The sequence below is a fragment of the Drosophila sulfurigaster genome, chromosome X (genome assembly GCF_023558435.1).
Source record: "Drosophila sulfurigaster albostrigata strain 15112-1811.04 chromosome X, ASM2355843v2, whole genome shotgun sequence".
NCBI classification, from domain to species: domain Eukaryota; kingdom Metazoa; phylum Arthropoda; class Insecta; order Diptera; family Drosophilidae; genus Drosophila; species Drosophila sulfurigaster.
In genome coordinates this window covers 25,287,181-25,308,100 of record NC_084885.1, presented here as the reverse complement: position 1 = coordinate 25,308,100, position 20,920 = coordinate 25,287,181, and the positions used below count along the sequence as shown (strand labels likewise).

Genomic DNA, 20,920 nt, shown 5'->3' with positions numbered 1-20,920 from the left:
TATAATTGCATATATGTTTATACTAATTGACGGAAGCATCTGTAATTGTAAATACACTTAGTTTCTGTGTGTCTGTTGAGAATAATTAATAATACGTATATATTTTTTTTTTTATTTAATGATTCCCCCCGTAAATCAATAAAGACTACAAACAATCTTAACAAAACACTTGCAGTGTTAATTTGTCATCGATTTCATTTCAATAAGGAATTCTCTCTTTCTGTCACGTCGTCGTCACTCTAAATGAGTAAATGCAAGTTATAAAATTGCTTCGATTCAGATTTGAGGTTTGTTTGTTCTTATAAATATGTATATAGAGGAAATAAATCAGAGGTGCAACGTCTGCGAATGCATCGATATGAAAACTAAATATTTATGTTTATTTATTAATGACTACCAAATATCAATATACAAATTAAAGAACATATACAAATTCATTATATAATACATATATGCGCCAACTATGGCTGTTGGCTATTGTGATACGGCACTAATTTGATTTGAGGATTGTTTTTGTTTGTTTGTGAACACACACGACGCACACACACACACATACATATCTATACACTAGCTATATAGATATCGATGATGTGTTAGTTAGCATATATAAGTACTATGTTGTATATTGTATCAACATCATCATCACATCATCATCATCTGAAGCCATTGCCATAGTCGGACACACATACATATGCATATATATACATATATAGTAATAAGTACATCACTGGGTCACATAATTGTGTTGTTGATCGTTTCCAACCATGTTGCATCTCTGGGTCTGGGATAAAATCATTTATTGTTCTTTGCTGCAGTCAGTGATAAAAACTCATCCTTGCGAGCCAAATATTCATTGTAACGAAGAAATGCATAGCTATATATAGGGATGATTGATTGATTGATTGATTAATGAATCACAAATAATCGATATACAATATATGTATATGGAGATATGAATAATTACCCAACGTAATCAAAGTCAATAGTGGAATGCTCGGCTTGCAGAAGCGACCACACCGTCCAGAAGATGTGGGCAGCCAATGCGAATTGATTCACTTGGACATAGAGGAGCTCGACTTCATCGTTTTGGATGTTGGTCCGCTGCAGATAGTTCTCGAGGTAAACACGCAGCCATTTCAATTGAAATTCACGCTTCGGATAGCGAGTGTAATCGACCTCATCGACACCGCACATTTCCGCAAAATGATTGCCAATATCAAAGGCTTGGAAATTGTAATCGGCATATTCGTAGTCAATGAAATTGACGGCATTCATGCACTTCGTGTATACCACATTGCCCAATAGCAGATCGTTGTGGGAGAATACGATGGGACTCTGTAGAGCCTCCAGGTATTTGTACAATGTATTGAACTCCTCACGTAGTCGGCTAATTGGCAAAAATGTTCCTTTCACTCTGCAACAGAGAGAACAGAATATGAGAGCGATAAATGATTGATTGATTGATTGGTTTTACCTTTTGTGTTTCTCAGCATCACTAAATCGTTCAGGTACTAAATCAAGAAAGCTTTGCGTCTTTGTCCAAATCATTGGCAATGGTTTCGCATCCACATCCGCATCGGCATCGATCGACACATCGTTGAGCTTTCTTACCACACGATGCATTTGGGCCATGCGACGTGCCACCAATGGCCAAATGTCTGGGCAGAGCACACTCTCGATATTTAAGGTGCTACCAGGTACGTATTCGTAAACGAGGCCATTCTTAAAGGTCGCATACAGCGATGGCGCCAATCCATATGTGTGCAGCAATAGAAAATTTTGTGTTTCAGCCTTCCGATCGATCAATAGGTCCGTCTTATTGCCGTACACACGCACCAGGACTACGTTATCGGAGTATTGTACAGGTAAACGATGATCATCTCTAACTGTTTCGCTCTCCTCATCCTCCCCAACATCACGATCTGTTGTTTCTGTTTCTGCTTCTGTTGTTGTTGATTTGGTTTTGGTTGCCTTTGTTGTAAAGTCATCTTCATGGTGATCGTTTTGCAGTATAACGGGATCCTCCGATTCCACTGGCAATATTCGCTTGGACAGATAGGATTCGTCATTATTATCATTGTTCAGTTTGGTATTCGAACTACTATTGTGAAAGCATCCGACCAGCTTATTTGTTATGCCATCAGTGAATTTCTGCAATGGGAAACAACGAAAAAAGTAAATATTAATTTACGTTCATTCGTTTTTTAATGGAGTTTCAACTACAGTAAAGTCATACCCGGCACATTCAATTAAATACTAGGGTATGCTCGAAACACACAAAAAAAAGTAGATCGCTCTTAAGTTAAGACAATCATGCGAGTGATTAAATTGAATCGAACAAACAAGATTATTTTAACGTCATAAAAAAGTGTCCCCATTTTGTTCTATCTTTCATGATTATGGATCGGATAACATCATATTTGATGAAGGAGGTCGCAAGCCACATTAACTACTTGACGATTATTAAAAAGTCGTTTCGCTTCGCTTTGTTTATGGCAACTACTTCAAATCAGTAGAGCTGTCATATATAATATACATATATGAACATATTCGGTATATTAGAGTCTAATAAACATTTCCCCAAAATGATATGCCACATACATATATTATACATATATATTTCTACGTATGTATGTATGATTATTCGTTAGTAATTAAGGGCGATAAACTTTTTGACACTTGGCGCAAAAAAGAACAACAACAACAACAACAAAAAGAGCAACAAAGCCCGAGTGTGATAGGAAAGCACATGTGCTCATTAAACTATACTTAAGTGTATTAAATAAAAATATATGTATATTCACAAAAATGTGTATAAATTTGCAAGTATGTGTGTGTGTGTGTGTGTGTGTGTGTGTGTGTGGTGTCGCATCATGTGCTTTGGGGGTCCAGACATCACATTTTTGTATATTGATAAGAAAACGGCATGGAGAATATGGAATGCGACGATGATTATGGAATTCTTGTGATTTAACTAGCCACGTTAAGGCGAAGAAACAACGACAACAGAACAGATGTGATGATAGACATACTGTATATATATGTGGAATATGTGGTATATAGTATATAGGAACTTAGTGATATGCGGTGTTATCGCCGTGACATCGTGAACATCATTATCAAAACAAGTTCCTGTATATAACACGATTATAATATATATCGACTCTCTAAATGAAATGTTTAAATACAAATATGTAGGTACAGCTGCTGGTTTTAGCACCCTTTGAGATAGTAACACTTTTATTCCCCCTTCCCTCCCCGATTACCGATTGTGCCCCTTCTCAGAAATGAAGTTAATTCGATTTGCAAACAACGGCAAAAACGAAATCACACAAATTCGAACAAAATAACAAACTAACAATCTCCAAGGCAATTTGAGATAATCGCATTTTGAAACAACGCAATTCCCAACTACTTATACTTGATCACTATTTTTTGCTATATATAGTATATATGTATATAGTATGCGAGAGAGGTTGTGCTAGCGACGACCCTGGAATATATTCATTAACATGACTTCAAAACAAGCAAAATCAAAATGGAAAACAATGCATTATAAAACTCAAGTTGCCTATGCTTAATAGTTAGTTATTTTTGTATGTATGACGATGGTATATATATGGGATATGGTGGGGAGGGGTTGGGGTTGGGGGAATGGTACGGGTAGTACGACATGACACGACACGACACAAACTCAACTCGCTATTGAGTCAAGATTCGATTCGATGAGTAAATATATGTACGTAGTATATATGTATATATCCACCAACCATCTGTGTGATTAAGTGGGTAGCGCTAATCGGTGCTAGTGGCGTATAAACCACGTGATGTGCATTAAGCCAGACCGGACAAACCTCTACTAAATATACTATATACTACATATAGTATATTATGTACATAAATTACAGGTGTACGGCATTGTAATATTAATAAACAGAAACAACACATACTTCGATGCCTTATTGTTATACTATTCGCAATATAATCTAGAACCCACACACAGCGAGAGAGAGACAGAGCGAGAGCGAGAGAGAGAGAGACAGTGAGAACAATGAAAAGAGCGAGAGGGAGCCAGAAATACGAGTGGAACACAATAAATAATGGAGCGACAATGAAAAACTTGCAAAAAAACGAACACAAAAACAAAAATGATAGTGATGTGATATTTTTCCTTAGGTTTGGTTTTTGTCTGGGTTTAAGATTGACAGAGAGAGTGAGAGAGAGAGAGAGATTACTTTACCTTAAAATCAACGTGATTGAGGTCCCAATTCGGTCGAATAACTTTCAATATATCCTTAGCACCTTGTATAACATCGGCTTCCTCAACAAATATGGGAACAAATGGTACAATCGAATCTTTAGCTGTTGTTGTTGTTGTTGTAGTAGTAGTGGTTGTTGTTGTTGTTGTATTATCCTCCTGCTTTGATCGTATCGTAGTAGTAGTAGAGTTCGAATTCGAATTCGAATTGGAGTTGGAATTGGCGTTCGGGGGGTTCGTCGTATTCGAGTTGGCGTTCGAGTTGGAGTTCGAATTCGAATTCAAGTTCAAATTGATTTCGATTTGGTTCGATTGCTGTTGCTTGACCGTTTGACGAACTAAAGATAAAGAATCTTTCATCACTTTGGGGTTGCCGCCACTTGTTGAAATCTGTCCTGTGTAACTGTTGCTCTTGGTTTCTGTGCCCATTCTATTTTTGTTGGGTGGTATTACAATGTGAAATACGAAAGTGTCAGGTCGGGTCAACACATACATACATACATACAACCAAAAAACAGTTTTCAAAAAAAAAACAAAGCAAACGAAAATTATTGAAAAACAATCAGGCGATGACAACAAATAATTCAAATGAAAGAGAGAGCGAAAAAAGAAGAAAAAGAAAACAACTCGGCGAAGGCCGAGAAGATATACAATATACTCTATAAATTAATTTGCGAGTTGAAGGATTATACGATATTACACTAACTAGCAGGATTCGACAAAACAAACTAATAAAATTCTTGTTTGCTTTGATGTCGTAGGAAATTCCATCATGATGATATCATGTCATCGTGATAAGGGGAAAGAGATACAAACTTGAGAGAGTTTGAGATGTTTCAGCTGGAATCGGGATAATGGGGCGAAGCGAGCAAGGGGTGGGGAGGAGGGGCAAGGCAAGGCAAGGCTACTAGTATACATATATACTTGTAGTATATACTGCAGTTATATACTAGAAGAATACTAAGCAGATAAGACAGGGGGACAGGCCTTTTTCAAAACGTGGCGCGCTCTACTTACGCCCTAGAGAGATGATAAGATTAGAATGTGTACACACATACATACATACATACATATGTGCACACGCACACACACACTCACACACATGCACTACATCGTACTACGCACACACACACACATACCTAAATACAACCTACACATATACATAGACGAAATGTAAAGAGAAAAAAGCAGCAAGGAAAAGGAAACATTTAACATACGATTTTTAAATACAACAGAATTAATTCAATCAACTAAAAAACAAACAATAAAAAAAAACATGAAATGAAGTATATAAACTACATACATATATATACATATATATCGGCCACTTCATATATATTTTCGCTTTATTTCAGTATTCACAAACACGCACAGAACAAAATATACAAACTTTAAAGTTGCTGCACACATGCACATGTTTGTATGTACTCGTGTGCGTGTGTGTGCACATTTCATCTATATGTATTACTATATATATGCATATAAGTATGTATGTACTTTAGTACCAAAGTACTACGTGGTCTTAACAATCCATTTAGTGCTCGGTTTAATGTTTAATGGATGCTTCTTATCTTTTTTCTTCATTCTCATTTTCCTTTGTTTTTGCATTTTATTTGTATAATTTGCTTTTGTTCTTTTGTTTATTGCATATTTACATGCAAAAAAAATGTTTCAAAAAATAAACAAAAGTGAAATAAAAAAAAAATAAATAAATAAAATTTGTGTACCAATTATTATTCATATGTCAAGCGTCAACGAATGCAAAAAACGCACACTGAGCTGCATTGAATTTTTTTTTCGATTTTTATTTTTTTATTTTCTTTTTTTTCGTATTTTGACTACAACACACGTTACCTTCGGGTATTGATTGTTTTTGTTTAAAAGAATAACACAAAAAGCCGCGAAAACCACACAACTAAATTTTATTGATTTTGGTCTGATTCGAATAAATGGTGTTGCTCGTTTTGGTTTTTGGTTTTTGTTGGAATGACGACGACGACGACGACAGGCTAAAGGGAATGGAATAGCGAAACGATCCAGACGGTTTAACAGAACAGAAGTGTTAATTAAAAGATGTATATTCTCGTTGTGTTCTCGTTATTATATTCCGATTTCATACAAAACTTGCTATTTCGATTCAGCTATTTCGCTTTTTCTAAATTCTTTTCTTTGCTTTTGACTTTTTTTGGGGCACACAACTTCCGACTCCGGACAGTGGTAGTGGTAAACTGAAGCGTGGCCGCAAGTTGATTGCCAAATTATACCTCCAACGTTTAGCGGCCTCGAAGATATACTAATATATACCCTACCTCAATGCGGCAACAAAACTTTACAGTTTGATGTGGAAGCAATGTGACCACTGCACTGGAATACTAAAGTGCTGGCCAAATACCAGAAAAATATGTTCTTTGGTATATTGCGAGCTTTTGTCTCGCCAAAACATGCCGGTACTTGTTTTTGCCATTTTTGTTTTATGATTTTTATGTGTATTACTAGTTGGGTAGAAATATCAGTATTGTAATAAATATGTATGCCAATTTTCCTATCGCTATGTATGCAAAAAGTAAAACGCCATTCTAATTTTATTGTAATAAATACACTAATAAGGGTGGTATATTTTGATAAGAAACTAGTATATTTTACACTGCATAGGTTGACCGTCTTTTGATGACTGAATGCTCCACTTTTTTACAAATTGCAATCAAAATTTAAAAATTGACATTGCGGTATTTAAAATTAAACGGCCAGAATAAAAAGCACTTGAACCTAATATAAATTTTGTTTATCCTGTGTATTTTTCAACATTAATGTTATACATTTCATTAAGATTGTTTTCATATGTTTTTAAGTGTACAAAAATATGAAATTAATAAAGATAACCTCCGGTACACCAGCCAAAAAAAAAAAGACGTTCAAAGATCATAATCTACTTCTTTTGCTTTTTCTTCTCCAGCTCCTCTTCCTTCTCCTTTTCGATGATGTTCACGTACTCCAGTATAACTTGACGATCCAGCATTTTGAGGGGCTTGCCATTCTCCATAATGGCCACCTCCAAGTTATTCTGTCCGGACTGGGCAACCTCTAGGAGTGCACGAATTGCCAATTTAACCGCACCGCGCTCAGTGGCAACCTCGTCCTCTTTGTACGTCTTCTCAAAGAATTCGCGCACCGTTTTAGCCGAACGGCCGGTGGCATTGGCTTTGTACTCGTAGAAAATGCCAGATGGTTCGGTCTGGAAGAGATGTGGTGAGCCATCGGCATCAAATCCGCCAATGAGACATGAAATGCCGAATGGACGACGTCCATTGCTTTGTGTGTACTTTTGTTTCACTTGTGCAATATATCTATAAACAAAAAATTAGGAATATAATTCCATTCAAAGTTGTGAAATTGTAAAAATAATTACCTGGTAATGTATTCAAGGGTAACAGGATCCTCAACATTGAGACGATGACTCTGGCACTCCACCTGAGCACGATTGATTAAAATGCGTGCATCTGCAGTTAAGCCAGCAAAAGCCATGACAACGTGATGATCGAGCATACAGATTTTACGCACTGTACGATCTTCCTGCAATTTGGCCACCGATTTCTTCTCTACGCCTAGCACTACACAGTTGCCACCACGGACACCAACCTTAGTAAATGGAAAACAAGGACAACAAAATTTCATATACAACAAACAATGATGAGCACAATTTTGGCTTACCGCTGTTGAACCCTTGCGGACAGCTTCTTGAGCATATTCCACTTGCAGTAAGTGACCATCAGGTGAGAAAATAGTCACAGCGCGATCGTAGCGTGAAGACATCTTTAGTTTTATTTGATTATTATGCGAAACAAAGTTAGTTTATGCAGCAGACAGCAGAACCTTTTACCACAAATATTGTAGTCGGCAATTTTCGTAGCGCAATGATGATGCTTTTTTGGTGTAATGTGACCAGCTGTCTTGTAGAGGTGGTGAAACATCGATAGTTCTATCTAACGATATAATTTTCGTTGGTTTTGTAGTTCAATTATGATATTACTTATGCATTTTGTTAAGAAAATTAATTTTTTTTCACTTTAATGAAATTAATTAATTTCTTTATAACTTTTTAAAAAGATATTATTTATAAATTATATTATGTTATAATATTTAACAGCTGTGATTTGAAGTGTGACCGCTCGATAGCTCCACCGATATATTTTGATGATCTGGCATTTTTATTTTAGAAATGTCATATTGGATGGCAACGCCATTGAAAACCGAGAATTGATACGCCAGCCCTGGGCCATCGTACATATATAATGTGCATTTGTTTTGTCTACAAAAAAACTGTATGAATTATCGTTATTTAATGTGAACTGTTGTATAATATTATCGCGTTATTAATCATGTAAATCGGTGTTATGTGGCGTCTGTTCAAATAAGTTCTATGATTATTTTCGTATCTGCACCAGGAATAGTATTAGGCCACAGTAAAAAAAAAGAGACAGCGGACAGCTGATCAGACTCGCTCAACTCAAACCCCACAAAAATTATCACACCTGCGACAAATTAAAATAAAATATTAACAATACTGGCCCCCCAAAGTGAACCAGATCGGCGTCAACATAAACCTACAGCAATAACGCCAATACGCATGGACATGGCGCTGCCCAGGAATCTAGTAGCAAAGATCTGTGAGTAAAATAGAATTTTCCCTCGTATGAAAGTGGTTCTCATACTTATTAGACTGCTGCACGCACACACAAGCAGACGTATGTATGTGTGTCTATGCGTGTACGTTGAGCCTATGGGGCACACACACACATGCACGTATATACGTATGTAGATGTATGCAAAGAAATGCATGTGGGATGCAGCCCTTGTAAGGAGCTATGGAATAATACAAGAATAGTGTGTACATACATATGTATGTTTTTTTTGTTATGCTAGGAGATGAGGTCACACTGACGATTACCATAGATAGATAACATAGACAGAAATTGATTCGATTGTATGATCGGCAACTTGTTGACATTGTTTATGAATTTTGAAAATTGTTTTTGAACAGATGACATTAAGGCGCACAACGAGAAGGTGACGAGTCTCGATCTTGGCGAAACGGGACGTGTTCTAGTTACTGGCGGCGAGGATCGCAATGTCAATCTCTGGGCCATTGGCCAAGATGAGTGCTTCATGGTGCGTATACTCAGTACTAAGTAATATTCTGACTAATTTGTAATTATTACTAATTCCCAATTGTTCTTTTTATTTTGCAGTCGTTGACGGGCCACAATCGTTCCATTGAATGCGTGCGCTTTGCCAATAAGGATAATTTCGTGTATTCAGCCGATGATATTGGGATCATACGTCGTTGGGATCTGAATGCCCAAAAAAATCTATTCAACGCTAAATGGGCACATGAAAAGTGTTCGCACCTTGGATTTTAATCCATCTGGGGAGTATGTTGTCTCTGGCAGCAATGACACAACAGTCAGGTGAGTTTCCCCCGAAATTCAATTACAGTGTTAAACATTCTCCAATCCAGACTTTCTATAGCGTAGTGCACCTGTGTAGATTCTCCAAGAATCACGCACAATTGCTAATGCCAATTTGTATTTGTAATTGCTACAGATCACACGCATTTTTAGCTAATTATTTATAGTTTGAAGCGAGATGGCAACAATCTGTGTTGCTGTCACGCTCACTCGCATGCATGCGTGACCCAAAATGATAAGCGTCTAGTCATCATCTAGTATTTGGTGTTGCATTTTATTAATGCTCTTAAATCCCCAAACAAACGTCTCCGTCCGCATTCGTGAGTCATTCTCTTATTAGCTTGTTTAATGCGATTTGCTTTTTCTTTCTAACGAAATGTGTAGAGAACTGATTCACATCAGACGTGTCTAATCTTTTTTTTTTTTTTTTTTTTGGGTTGCTTCTAAAGTTACTAAATTAAAAACTGTTTCAAGTTTATTTGTAAATAGAGCAACTGAGGGAAATCAGACGGATAGTATTAGTTACTGCTTTGTAATTGTAGAACAACTTTGATTTAAATTCAACTTTCATTATTTGGAATATAAACTTTATAGGGTTGAAATATTGCCAACATAACAAAGATTTTTTTTTAAATTTATTGTTGAAAATTCCCTGAAGGGAACTTTTTCCCTTTGTGAATTTATTCGCTTAATACACGAAGACACAAGCCAAAATTTAATATTTTCAACAAGCCTTCCCATTTTTAATTACTCCAAAACTAGGCAAATTATTCTAGATTTTTATGTATTCTCTATAACTCTATTAAAAACACTGAACTATTTATTTTCGATGAATAATCGAGTACTAGAAAATGCAAATTATTCTAGATCTTTAGGTATTCTCTACAATACTTATTAGTTATCTTCTTGAACACTGAAATTCCAATATTAGAAAACGAAATTCTTCTAGAATCTAGATCTTTAGGAATCTTCTACAACTCTTTTTATATGCCATACAATAATCATCATCAAGTATATTAGAAAAACGTATCGCTTTATTTAGATAATAATCAAAAATGTGTCGGGGGAACAATTAATACAACATATTTACTTATTGCACCATAATCTACCACCAATCGAGGGTTAAATTGTTAAGTGTGTATGTGTATATAAGTATATAAGCATTCTTTGAATGGAATTATGTGTGTGTGGGTTGGGGCAACAAGGTTTACAATTTGGCCTTGGAGTCCTTCAAGTCAACGTAAGCGCCCGAGATGACCTCCTTGCCCGTCTCCACGACCGTGGTGCGGAAGAGGATGCGTGCACCGCCCGGCTGCTGCTGCCACATGTCAATCTTGAGGGTTTGTCCCGGCAGAACTGGTCCCGAGAAACGCACCTTGACCGCCTTGAACAGGGAACTATCGTTGTTGGCATACTTGGCGAGCACGGCGCGCACCGAGAAGCCCAGCGAGCACAGACCGTGCAGGATGGGTGTCTTGAAGCCGCTGAGACGTGCGAAATTCGGATCAATGTGCAAGGGATTCAGATCACCAGATAGACGATAGAGTGCCGCCTGATCCTCGTCCGTTTTGTATTGAATGGATGCGTCCGGGGCGCGAGTGGGAGTCGCAATCAGTGGCACAACGCCAGCGATGGGTTCCTTCTTGCCACCAAATTTACCGGCACCAACGACAAAGACAGCGCTCTGATTCCTCACCAGCTGCCGGCCGTTCTCATCGTATGAATCGCAATTGGTCACAATGACAGCGCCCGATCCCTTGTCCATCACATCGAACACCTTGCCCTTGGTCACAAGTGTGCTGCTGGTGGGCAGATCATCGAGTATCTCCAAGTACTGTTCGCCATGCAGGATGTTTGTCAGATCAGCGCTGCTGTGGGGCAAAGCATCGCCCACCAACGAGCTGGACATGCTCAGCAGCAAACCGGGGAGCACAAAGAACGATGGAATTGGCGAGAAGTCGGCATCGTTCTCATACAAAAAGCGCATATCAGCGCTGTTCTTGGTGGTCGCACCAATGCCCAAGGCGTAGAGAATCAATTCCCTATTGCCGTACGTGAAAGTATCCTCGACAGCATCCTTGTCCGCTGACTTGAGGTTCTCGAGCACTTCGAGTAGCGAACCCGATGCCTCAGCAATGGCATTCAGATGCTTGGCTTGCGACATGTCGGTGACTTGATTCCAGGCATTCTGCACATACTCCAAGGTGACGGGGTCCTCGATCGAGGGACGCAACACGGATCCCTTGCCGCGCACCGTGTGCACTTTGGTTGCCCAGCCAGCGGCGCTCTCAATGTAGCTGCCTGTGGGGAAAAAGAGAGAAAAGCGAAAGAAGTGAGGAACGTTGCTTGAAGTGTTGTACTTATATCCAAGTTGTTAACTTACCGTTGTCGGTGCAGGATTCGTGGCACAAATAAACCACAACTGGGGCAATCAGACTCGGCTTCAGTTGGCTGAAGAGGATGTCGGGCAAAATGCCTTCGGTCATGCGACTGGCAGCCGTTGGAATGATCACATTGCAGTAGATGTTATTCTTCTGGCCCTCAATGGCCACCGTGTTGGCCAATCCCACTTGACCCATCTTGGCGGCCGAATAGTTCGCCTGTCCGAAATTGCCATAAATGCCCGAGTTCGATGATGTCATAATGATGCGACCAAAGTTCTGTTTCTTCATGTACGGAAATGCGGCCTGGGTGCACTTGAAGCTGCCCTTCAGATGCACATCATTCACCAGATCCCAGTCCTGATCGGTGGTCTTAATGATGCTGCGATCCCTCAAGATGCCGGCATTGTTGATCAATATATCGACACGTCCAAATGCCTTGATGGCCGTCTCAATGACCTTTGCACCATCGATGACCGAATTGTAATCGGCCACAGCTTCGCCGCCCGCCTTGCGAATCTCCTCCACCACAACGTCGGCAGCGCGCTGTGAGGCTCCTTCGCCCGCATGGCTGCCACCGAGATCGTTGACCACCACTTTGGCACCGCGAGAGGCCAAAAGCAAAGCATATTCGCGTCCCAAACCGGCTCCAGCGCCGGTTACAACGGCTACACGACTATCGAAGCGGAGTTGTTGTTGCGATGAAGACATTTTCTTTGTTGTGCTACTCGTCTCTTTTTTTTTGTGCTGCAATCCGGTTCAATCAACTGCCAATTGTGCTGTGAACTGTGAAAAAAATTTATTCAGCTTGCTGTTGGGTTCTTTGCGAACTTATCAAAAGATTTGTATTATCAACTCATGCATAATCTATAATATCGAGCAATGTTTGCTCCAAGTCCAACGGGGTCAACAAAATGCCAGATAAACAATAACAACGACAACTATCAGTGTGAAGGGAACTTGCAATATCTATTTTTCTTTTCCAACTTCCGCACTTTGCATAGTTGTTGCTTTTGGTATTAATACATTACCTTTTTCCACACAAGTATTGCTTATTAAGTTTTTAACTCCACGATTATCTTTGTGCCACCCGGTACAAAGTGCAATACACTCGGCTGTATAATGTTGATAAGCGGAATGTGGAAAAACAAAAAAAAGGAAAACAAGAATTGGATTATGGACAGATGATGGCCGCCGGTGTGACCGCAAGTTGTATTTACGAAAAATACTACTTGAATATACCACTTTCATATTTTACTACCTTACTTATCGATATTTATCGATAATCGAGCAACTCACTGCCGCAATGGTAGCGATACAATTTTTGAAGTTTAAATATGAATTGTATTCTGTAGTAATAATTAAGGTTATTTTTATAATTTATTAATTGAACAATTCGTATGTGTTTATGTTTGTAGGCTGTGGGACGTTCAGAATGAAAATAAGTGCATTAAAGTGTGTAAAGGACACATATCACATGTGAATTCGGTGAAATTTTCGCCAGATGGACTATGGATTGCTTCCGCTGGCTTGGAAGGATCCATATTAATCTGGGACATACGGAAAAGCAAACAGATTATGGAATTCATTGCCGAGCCGCCGGTTACGGCCATCACATGCATACAGTTTCATCCATATGAGTTTCTATTGGCGGCAGGACGTGTTGATGGCACTGTCTCCATTTATGACCTGGAGCATCAGCAGCTTGTGTCGCAAACAACACACTTCTATGGCCAACCAATCAAATGCATTACATTTAGGTACGTTAAAAGTGTGTTATCCAATCATTCCCCATTTATTTAATTGACAACTGGGCTTGCAGTGAAAAAGGCGAGTGCCTGTTTGTGGGAAGTGCTGCTGGAATATCTGTGATTGGCTGGGAGCCAGATCGTGAATTAGATCACATCAAGGGCACATGGTCCTCGCTAGCAGACATGAAAGTTGTTCAAAACAAGTTGGTAAGTTTTTTTGGTCGGTTGATTTCAATATAATATATAAATTGAACTTTACTCTTGCAGATTTGTGGCTGCCATGATATTGATACTGTGTCGATAAATACAATAAGCCTTGATCGTGTGATACCGTTCTATAATCCGACCAACACTCAAAACAGCTTTAAGCATAATTCAACGAGCCGAAAGAGTTTCTCGCGCGGCAATCAAAAGTTTCGATTGTCGCTGGGCGGAGGATCAAAGCCGGCCAAAGTTGATGAGGAGCATGAGGACAATAAAAGCCAAACTTATGATGAGTTATCATCACCGAACCTCAGTCTCGAGGTTGTCAATGAGGCGGCATTGGAGCATATTGAAACATCATCGCCGATGTCCTCGCTTCAGCACATCCCACAGACCATTGTTTCAGCGTCATCCATGGAGGGCAGCACATATAATGCAGGCGGTGGTGGGATCGATGCTTCGTCGCTGAAGCACAACAAATTCGCCCGAGACAATCTACCATTTAATCTAGATGGAAATTATAGTAATTATGGCATGGATATGGGCGGTTCGAGTCGTATGCTAAATTTAAATGGACCAAGTTCACTGCACGTATCGGATGAATATGATATATATTCAATTGAAAAAGGTGATGTAGAGTATAGTCCAAACGATAGCAATCCGCCGATTCTAACCAACTATGATAACTATGAGATGGCCGAGGATTTCCCCGTCAATCAAAACTTAAATTATTTAACCAACAATTATAACAAGGGAACAATCGTCACGACAGCGGCGCCATCAACCATCAATGCCTCATCGAAATCAATTAAAAAGACAACAACAACAGCACTGCACAAAAGAAACACAGCGATTAGCAATACCAAACAAACATCAACGGCAATCTTTGGCAATAATAAATTGGGACAAGCCTCTTCGGTTAGCTCAATGGAACTGCATAAGCTCGATGATAATATGGTACTCAAGAAATCCTCATCGTCGAATGTCGTGAACAAGAACAAACGTTCGATGGGCCAAAATCAGAGTCAATTCTACAAGGAGAACACACAGCAAAAGAACATTAACGTAGAGATTATCACCAAGCCACCAATGAGATCGCGAACAACATTAGATATGCGTACATCGCATCAGACTAAGACAACCATACAAGAGAAACACACGCAGCATGTAAGTGGTTATATTTAAAATGTCTTTTGACTCAACTATTAAATGTTTTTATCTTTTGCAGCAACCGATGAACTATCGTCCCGATTTAATACCTACCAAGCCCATAAACCGCAATTTCATCGACGATCATTATGAGTTCGATATCTTGACGAGATCCCACGAAGCTGTGCTGCAGGAATTGAGCAATCGACAGGCGAGTCTCGATCTGCTGCGAAATTCAACGCGGTGAGTATTAAACAAATAAAGAGTAAACGTAGATGTAATAATATTGTATTGAAGGCAAAGCAATATCATTAGATTACGATCATGAAATTTGCAAATAGATTTTTTTTTATTATTACATTGCATATATTACAAATAAGTTTGGAATCTAGCTTAAAATTACTAGCGCAGACTTAATTACTATCAAAAGAATATAATTTTTAAGAGGTATTTACATATCATGTATATAAGTTGAATTGCTAAGATTATGGTATTTAAATCTTTGTAGTAGTATGTTGTGTAGGACAGAAAAGAGAGTAGGGATTGGTTTCGAAAGAATGTATTACGTAAAAAAGTTAAAGATGGACAGTAGTTGTATATGTTTCATGAATATTGGTGTGTTATTTTAGTGGGGTCCACAGGAGGGGGTGAAGAGATGTTTGTTTATGACTATGTCCGAGTCTAAGTCTTAAGTATTTAATTTGACAACCTTTTTGGACTTCGACATGGTCTATATTTTGTATACAGTTATTATTATTAAAAAGTTAACAAGTTGAAAATAAGATTCCAGATGGATGTATCAGATAGTCAATGTAAGGGAATATTTGTTTGAAAGCTTATTTATGTCTGTAATATTATAATTATGAGTGAAGATAAGTTGAAATTTGTCAATTTTATCTGAAAATTGATTTCCTTTTATGTCTTTGTGGCGTTATTAAATTGTATTTTTTTTATATTGCAGTTCACACGATGTTCTTGGTGCATTGAGGCTAGCTAAAACTAGTGGACGATCTATATTTATAGATCTTTTAGGGGCGATAATTGAAAAACCGTAAGTAGCACTAGGATGTTCTACTCTATTATCTGCCAATAATAATCATTTTGTATTTGTTTTGCAGTTCATCGTGGAATTTGGACTTTTGTACATTTGTTTTACCAGAAATTTATGAACTTTTGCAAAGTCAACACAAATTGTGAGTACAACATTTTATGCTTATTATCCTGACAACTTTACTCAATAGGAGTATACTATTTTTTTTTATGTGCAGTCATTTCACGAGAGCTTGCGACACTTTGCGCATCATTTTGTCAAACTTCTTGCCAACGATTCAAGAGAATCTCGATTCTTGGGCAGCAAATGGTTTGGGCGTCGATGTGACGCGAGAGGATCGTCAGCGCAAGTGCTTAGAATGCCAAAGATGGCTGCTGCAAATTAAAAATCTACCCGAAAGTGTGCATTTCGGTTCAACGCTGTCACAGTTACAAAATATAATCGTATTTTAAATGAAGAAGGAGAAATAAAAAACCAACATTATTTATGCATATTTAGTTGTAAATTGTCCAGCATTACAAATGATTTAAAAAAAAAAAACAAAAACCTACTATTAATTTGTTATTGCAAACTAATTTATATAACTACTATTAACTGATAAGTTCAATAATTTTCAATTAAAAAATTTAAAAACAAAGTAATAAAAACAAAAAACCAACTATATATTTATAATAAACACAAATGTGACTTTCCCCTAGAGCAGAAGCAGAAGAAAGATTTTAACTTGTTCCAGCTGAACGCTTTGGAGTCGCCTAATGACTCAGTATGCAAATGGAAAACTGCATCATTCAATCAATCGTGATGGTGGTGGTAGGTGCCACGTGCAACGAACCGTGGCATGGACAAGTTCGTGTCATTGTGTAAAGCCCTCTTCTGTGCGGCGGTGGCTTGCCATACAAATGCAAAATGCATTTTCTAAATGTCAACAAAATGCTGTCGATTTCCAGTGGCGCACCTACAATCAAATCAAATTCCAGGTGACTATCGAATTCTCTTAAATTGTAATGTTAATATAACATAATTTATGTATGTTTATAACCGCTAGTACTATATCAATATACTAAATACAACCATTGGTATATTTTTAGTATTTTTGCGGTATATTATTTAGATAAGTTTATATAATATATTAAAGTACTATATAAATATAGTCTTTAATATATTTGTAGTACTTTTGAGGTATATATACAGTATAGTACTATATCAATATACGAAATACATGCTTCGGTATATTTGTAGAATTATTGCGGTATTATAGATATCAATAAGGTATATTTTATATTATGTATATATTATTAATTATGTATATTTTCCATCACCTTTGGTATATTTTTCTTATTTTCGGTATGTTACCTTGATATATTTTTAGTATCTTTGTAGTACATTAATCAGGTATTTTTCATATAGGATATTACTATATCAATATTTTATTTTACAGTATTTTTGTGGTATATTCATTCGGTATATTTTATATAGTTTGGTACTTTGTCAATATATCAAACAGCCTGTGGTAAATATTTTGTATTTCTATATGATATATTAATTTGGTATGTTTTAAATTTAATACAGCACTGTTTTGCATTGTTCGCAATGTTTAGCGGGTGTCTCACAGTCGAGCACACTCGACTGCACTTGTCTTACTTGCAGCATTATTTGGTTTGCTGAGACTTCCCATCTCTATTTTGAATTATGATTAATCATACTGATGATCTTTTCTTTAGACACCGCAACGCAACTTTCATGACTTTCGACGATTCCTGTTCACGTCTTTAATCATTTTTATATGATTAACATAAAATACCTTCAGTTCCAAATTATGGTAAGAATATTATTTTCTTACCAATATTTTAATATATTATACAACTGACTTTTATTGCAGATGTCACGACTGGATAATAGAGTATCGGATATTCAATTTGCTGGTTCACTTGAATTGTGCACTCTTGCGATTCAGAGATTCCCAATAGAATGGACATAGAATCTCGAATAGAGAAATGTGGTGCAAAATACAATTCGCTTTTGAAGTTAAACTTACCATGTCGCCGGCATCATTGTTTCCCATGGGTGATGTGCCCAACTATCGATACGATAGTTAGATGATGGGATCAGTCGCTCTTGGTCAACGAACGCAATCAGTCGGTCGGTCGGTCGGTGGAAAAAAAACGAAATACAATTATGGAGCAAAGGCAATTTACACTCATCTGTTCGATGCACATACTGATGATCATGATGTGCGCCTATGCGGATCCTGGTTACGATCATCTCAATCACAATTTGAATCGCAATCCCGAATTGGAGGACAGCAGCATCATCGATGTGGACGCCACAGAACCGTTAGACTCAACGCAGCCGGCTAAGCCCATGATGAGTCGCATGGGCAAACCTTCGGCGAGCTATGCGGACTATGATTACTATATGAACACCAGGCGACCAGGCATTGAGGCATCGTCGAGTGATAACGATCTCAGTGGATCGTCGGCGATACGTGTGACCAGCGGACTTGAGCCATCGAGTCATCGTCGACCACCTGTCGATGAAATGAATGTAAAATCGCTGCCTTGGTATGGTCAGTATACGGGCAAATCGCTGGCCATGTATCCATCCCGATCATACGATCCGTATATTAGACGCTACGATCGGTAAGACTATAATTTCATTGATTAATTGAAATGTACGCTAATCACAATATGTTCCCAACAGCTTCGATGAGCAATATCATCGCGCTTATCCGCAGTACTTTGAGGACATGTATGTGCATCGTCAGCGCTTTGATCCCTATGACAGCTACAGTCCTCGAGTTCCCCAATATCCCGAACCCTATCTGATGTATCCCGACCGCCAGCTGGATACTCCGCAGTCGAGGGATTACATTAAGCCGCGACGCGGTGGCTACGTCGATGAGGCATTGCCGATGCCAGTTCTCGACTCGTACAGCAGCAGCAAATATCCAGTTTCTGCCAACTCGAAGATGTCGCCGCAGCTCTCGCTCTCGCCACGGAACGAACGTGTCGTCTATTATGCTCATCTCCCGGAAATCGTGCGTACTCCCTACGATCTGAGTGTGCAGCGAACGGATCGCAATGGCGGCGGTGGAGGTGGCGTGGGAGGTGCAGCTGCAGCTCTTGTGGCGCCTGTGCCGTATAAACTGAACAAGAAGAAGCTGAAGAGTGTGCCGAGAGCATCGGGCGATAATTCCACCAGCTACAAGCAACTGTTTTAGTTGAAGGACAACTCGCAGCTATATCAATACTATAATCAATTTAAGCATTTTTTTTTACTAACCGCGTTTGACGTTTAACGAAGTCGTGTGGCAGCATTTCGTATCGCATCTTAACCCCATTCGAATTCATCAAAAGTGTTTCACGATTATGCTATACAAATCGGTTATAGAAGATTATGTAAATCCATATAATGACTCAATTCGCAAGCATAATCCACAAATTCGAGCATATCCTCTACAAATGCAAATATAACCTTGAGGTCCTTACATTTTAGCATGTATTTGTATCGTTAAGTGAGTAGTTTCTAGTTGTTTTCAAAATTCTTTGAACTACGTACTTTGTTTTATATATATATTCTAAAAGCTAACTTTATGAATAATTAAATATGTTTTTTTTTGATGAATGTAAATTAGTTTAATTGTATATTTTACTCATTCTTCCATAGAGTTAGTTCTTGTGATGCAGAATATTTTTGAGATATAGCTTGTTGGCGAAAAATTACATTAATTTTTAGGCTATATCTCGGCCAACTCAATGAGGGGTAAGTATTATCGATTAGCATTCAAGGATATTCAATATCCTTGCACAAAATTGAAAATTTTATAAGAGGTAGTAAGTATAGAAAAATAGCCAAAAATTTAAAAATTCCCTGTATCCCGACCATTTGAAGGTCGAAGGCCCAATTTTCATTGCATTTATTGAGAAATTCCACAAAGTTAGCAGATGAAATACCAGGCGAACATAAATCAGCAGTAGGTAGAACTACAAAAAATCATTTAGTAACGCCATCTATTGGACTACCACAAGCTGTAGCGCCATCTATCGGACTACCGCAAACTGACGCAGTCTAAGCGCGCGAATTTGAAATTTATAATTTAAGAATACGTCTGCTTGCTGCTGATTTATGTTCGCCTGGTATTTCACCAGATGATTAGCCAACATTTGAAATTTTAAAATTTGAAATTAGACGACAAAAAAATATCATAATCATCATAATGAGATCATCATTAAGGATCTTGGCAGGTCTTACCGTTTTATAATCAGCCACTTAAGGATCTTAAGGATATTTCATTAAGTGAGAAAAAGTGGAAAAAAATATAGAAAATCTACTGTGTCTCAGCCATTGGAAGGACGAGCATTATGTCCTTTGGCATAAGGATTGTACTTTTAAAGACAAGCGAATAGTTGAACTCAAAAGAACGAAATCCTTGCAGGATCCGAGATAAAGTGAATTATTTTTATAGATAAATTCGGAAATATCTTGGCAATATCCTGCCTGATCCTTGCGGCTCCTGTGGATCAAACGAACGCCTTTGATGAGAGCTATCATCGTGCCAAAGGACATTCACTTCGTCCTTGTGGTTCATGAGTTATCCTGAAATTAGCTATTGAAAAATTACAAATATTGAATCCTTGGATAAATCAAAATATTTTTGATGC

The 20,920-nt window shown here is 38.1% G+C and overlaps 5 protein-coding genes across 5 annotated transcripts; 2 read left to right on the top strand and 3 right to left on the bottom strand.

Annotated features, from left to right (window-relative positions):
* Positions 1 to 510: 510 nt before the first annotated feature.
* On the bottom strand, positions 511 to 6,500 carry LOC133848434 (ethanolamine kinase). The gene is made up of 5 exons (XM_062283993.1): positions 6,113 to 6,500; positions 4,241 to 4,688; positions 1,475 to 2,151; positions 965 to 1,414; positions 511 to 874 (listed from the first exon to the last, which is right to left on the bottom strand). The coding sequence occupies exons 2-5, from the start codon at positions 4,685 to 4,687 to the stop codon at positions 793 to 795; spliced, it is 1,656 nt and encodes a 551-aa protein (XP_062139977.1). The 5' UTR covers position 4,688; positions 6,113 to 6,500; the 3' UTR covers positions 511 to 792.
* A 530-nt stretch (positions 6,501 to 7,030) lies between these two features.
* On the bottom strand, positions 7,031 to 8,195 carry LOC133848438 (proteasome subunit alpha type-7-1). Its single transcript, XM_062283999.1, has 3 exons — positions 7,967 to 8,195; positions 7,665 to 7,894; positions 7,031 to 7,602 (listed from the first exon to the last, which is right to left on the bottom strand). Exons 1-3 carry the CDS (start codon positions 8,066 to 8,068, stop codon positions 7,185 to 7,187), a joined length of 750 nt encoding a protein of 249 aa, XP_062139983.1. The 5' UTR covers positions 8,069 to 8,195; the 3' UTR covers positions 7,031 to 7,184.
* A 314-nt stretch (positions 8,196 to 8,509) lies between these two features.
* Positions 8,510 to 16,806, top strand: LOC133848432 (katanin p80 WD40 repeat-containing subunit B1). Its single transcript, XM_062283991.1, is given in 11 exon segments — positions 8,510 to 8,922; positions 9,297 to 9,424; positions 9,505 to 9,618; positions 9,620 to 9,723; positions 13,523 to 13,864; positions 13,927 to 14,062; positions 14,123 to 15,226; positions 15,288 to 15,451; positions 16,170 to 16,259; positions 16,327 to 16,401; positions 16,477 to 16,806. Coding segments are annotated over 11 exon segments (2,532 nt in total). The 5' UTR covers positions 8,510 to 8,882; the 3' UTR covers positions 16,712 to 16,806.
* LOC133848433 (peroxisomal multifunctional enzyme type 2) lies at positions 10,736 to 13,298 on the bottom strand. The gene is made up of 3 exons (XM_062283992.1): positions 13,136 to 13,298; positions 12,107 to 12,890; positions 10,736 to 12,024 (listed from the first exon to the last, which is right to left on the bottom strand). Exons 2-3 carry the CDS (start codon positions 12,813 to 12,815, stop codon positions 10,931 to 10,933), a joined length of 1,803 nt encoding a protein of 600 aa, XP_062139976.1. The 5' UTR covers positions 12,816 to 12,890; positions 13,136 to 13,298; the 3' UTR covers positions 10,736 to 10,930.
* A 1,332-nt stretch (positions 16,807 to 18,138) lies between the features above and the next one.
* On the top strand, positions 18,139 to 19,846 carry LOC133848437 (uncharacterized). The gene is made up of 2 exons (XM_062283998.1): positions 18,139 to 18,898; positions 18,960 to 19,846. Exons 1-2 carry the CDS (start codon positions 18,435 to 18,437, stop codon positions 19,477 to 19,479), a joined length of 984 nt encoding a protein of 327 aa, XP_062139982.1. The 5' UTR covers positions 18,139 to 18,434; the 3' UTR covers positions 19,480 to 19,846.
* The last annotated feature ends 1,074 nt before the right edge of the window (positions 19,847 to 20,920 follow it).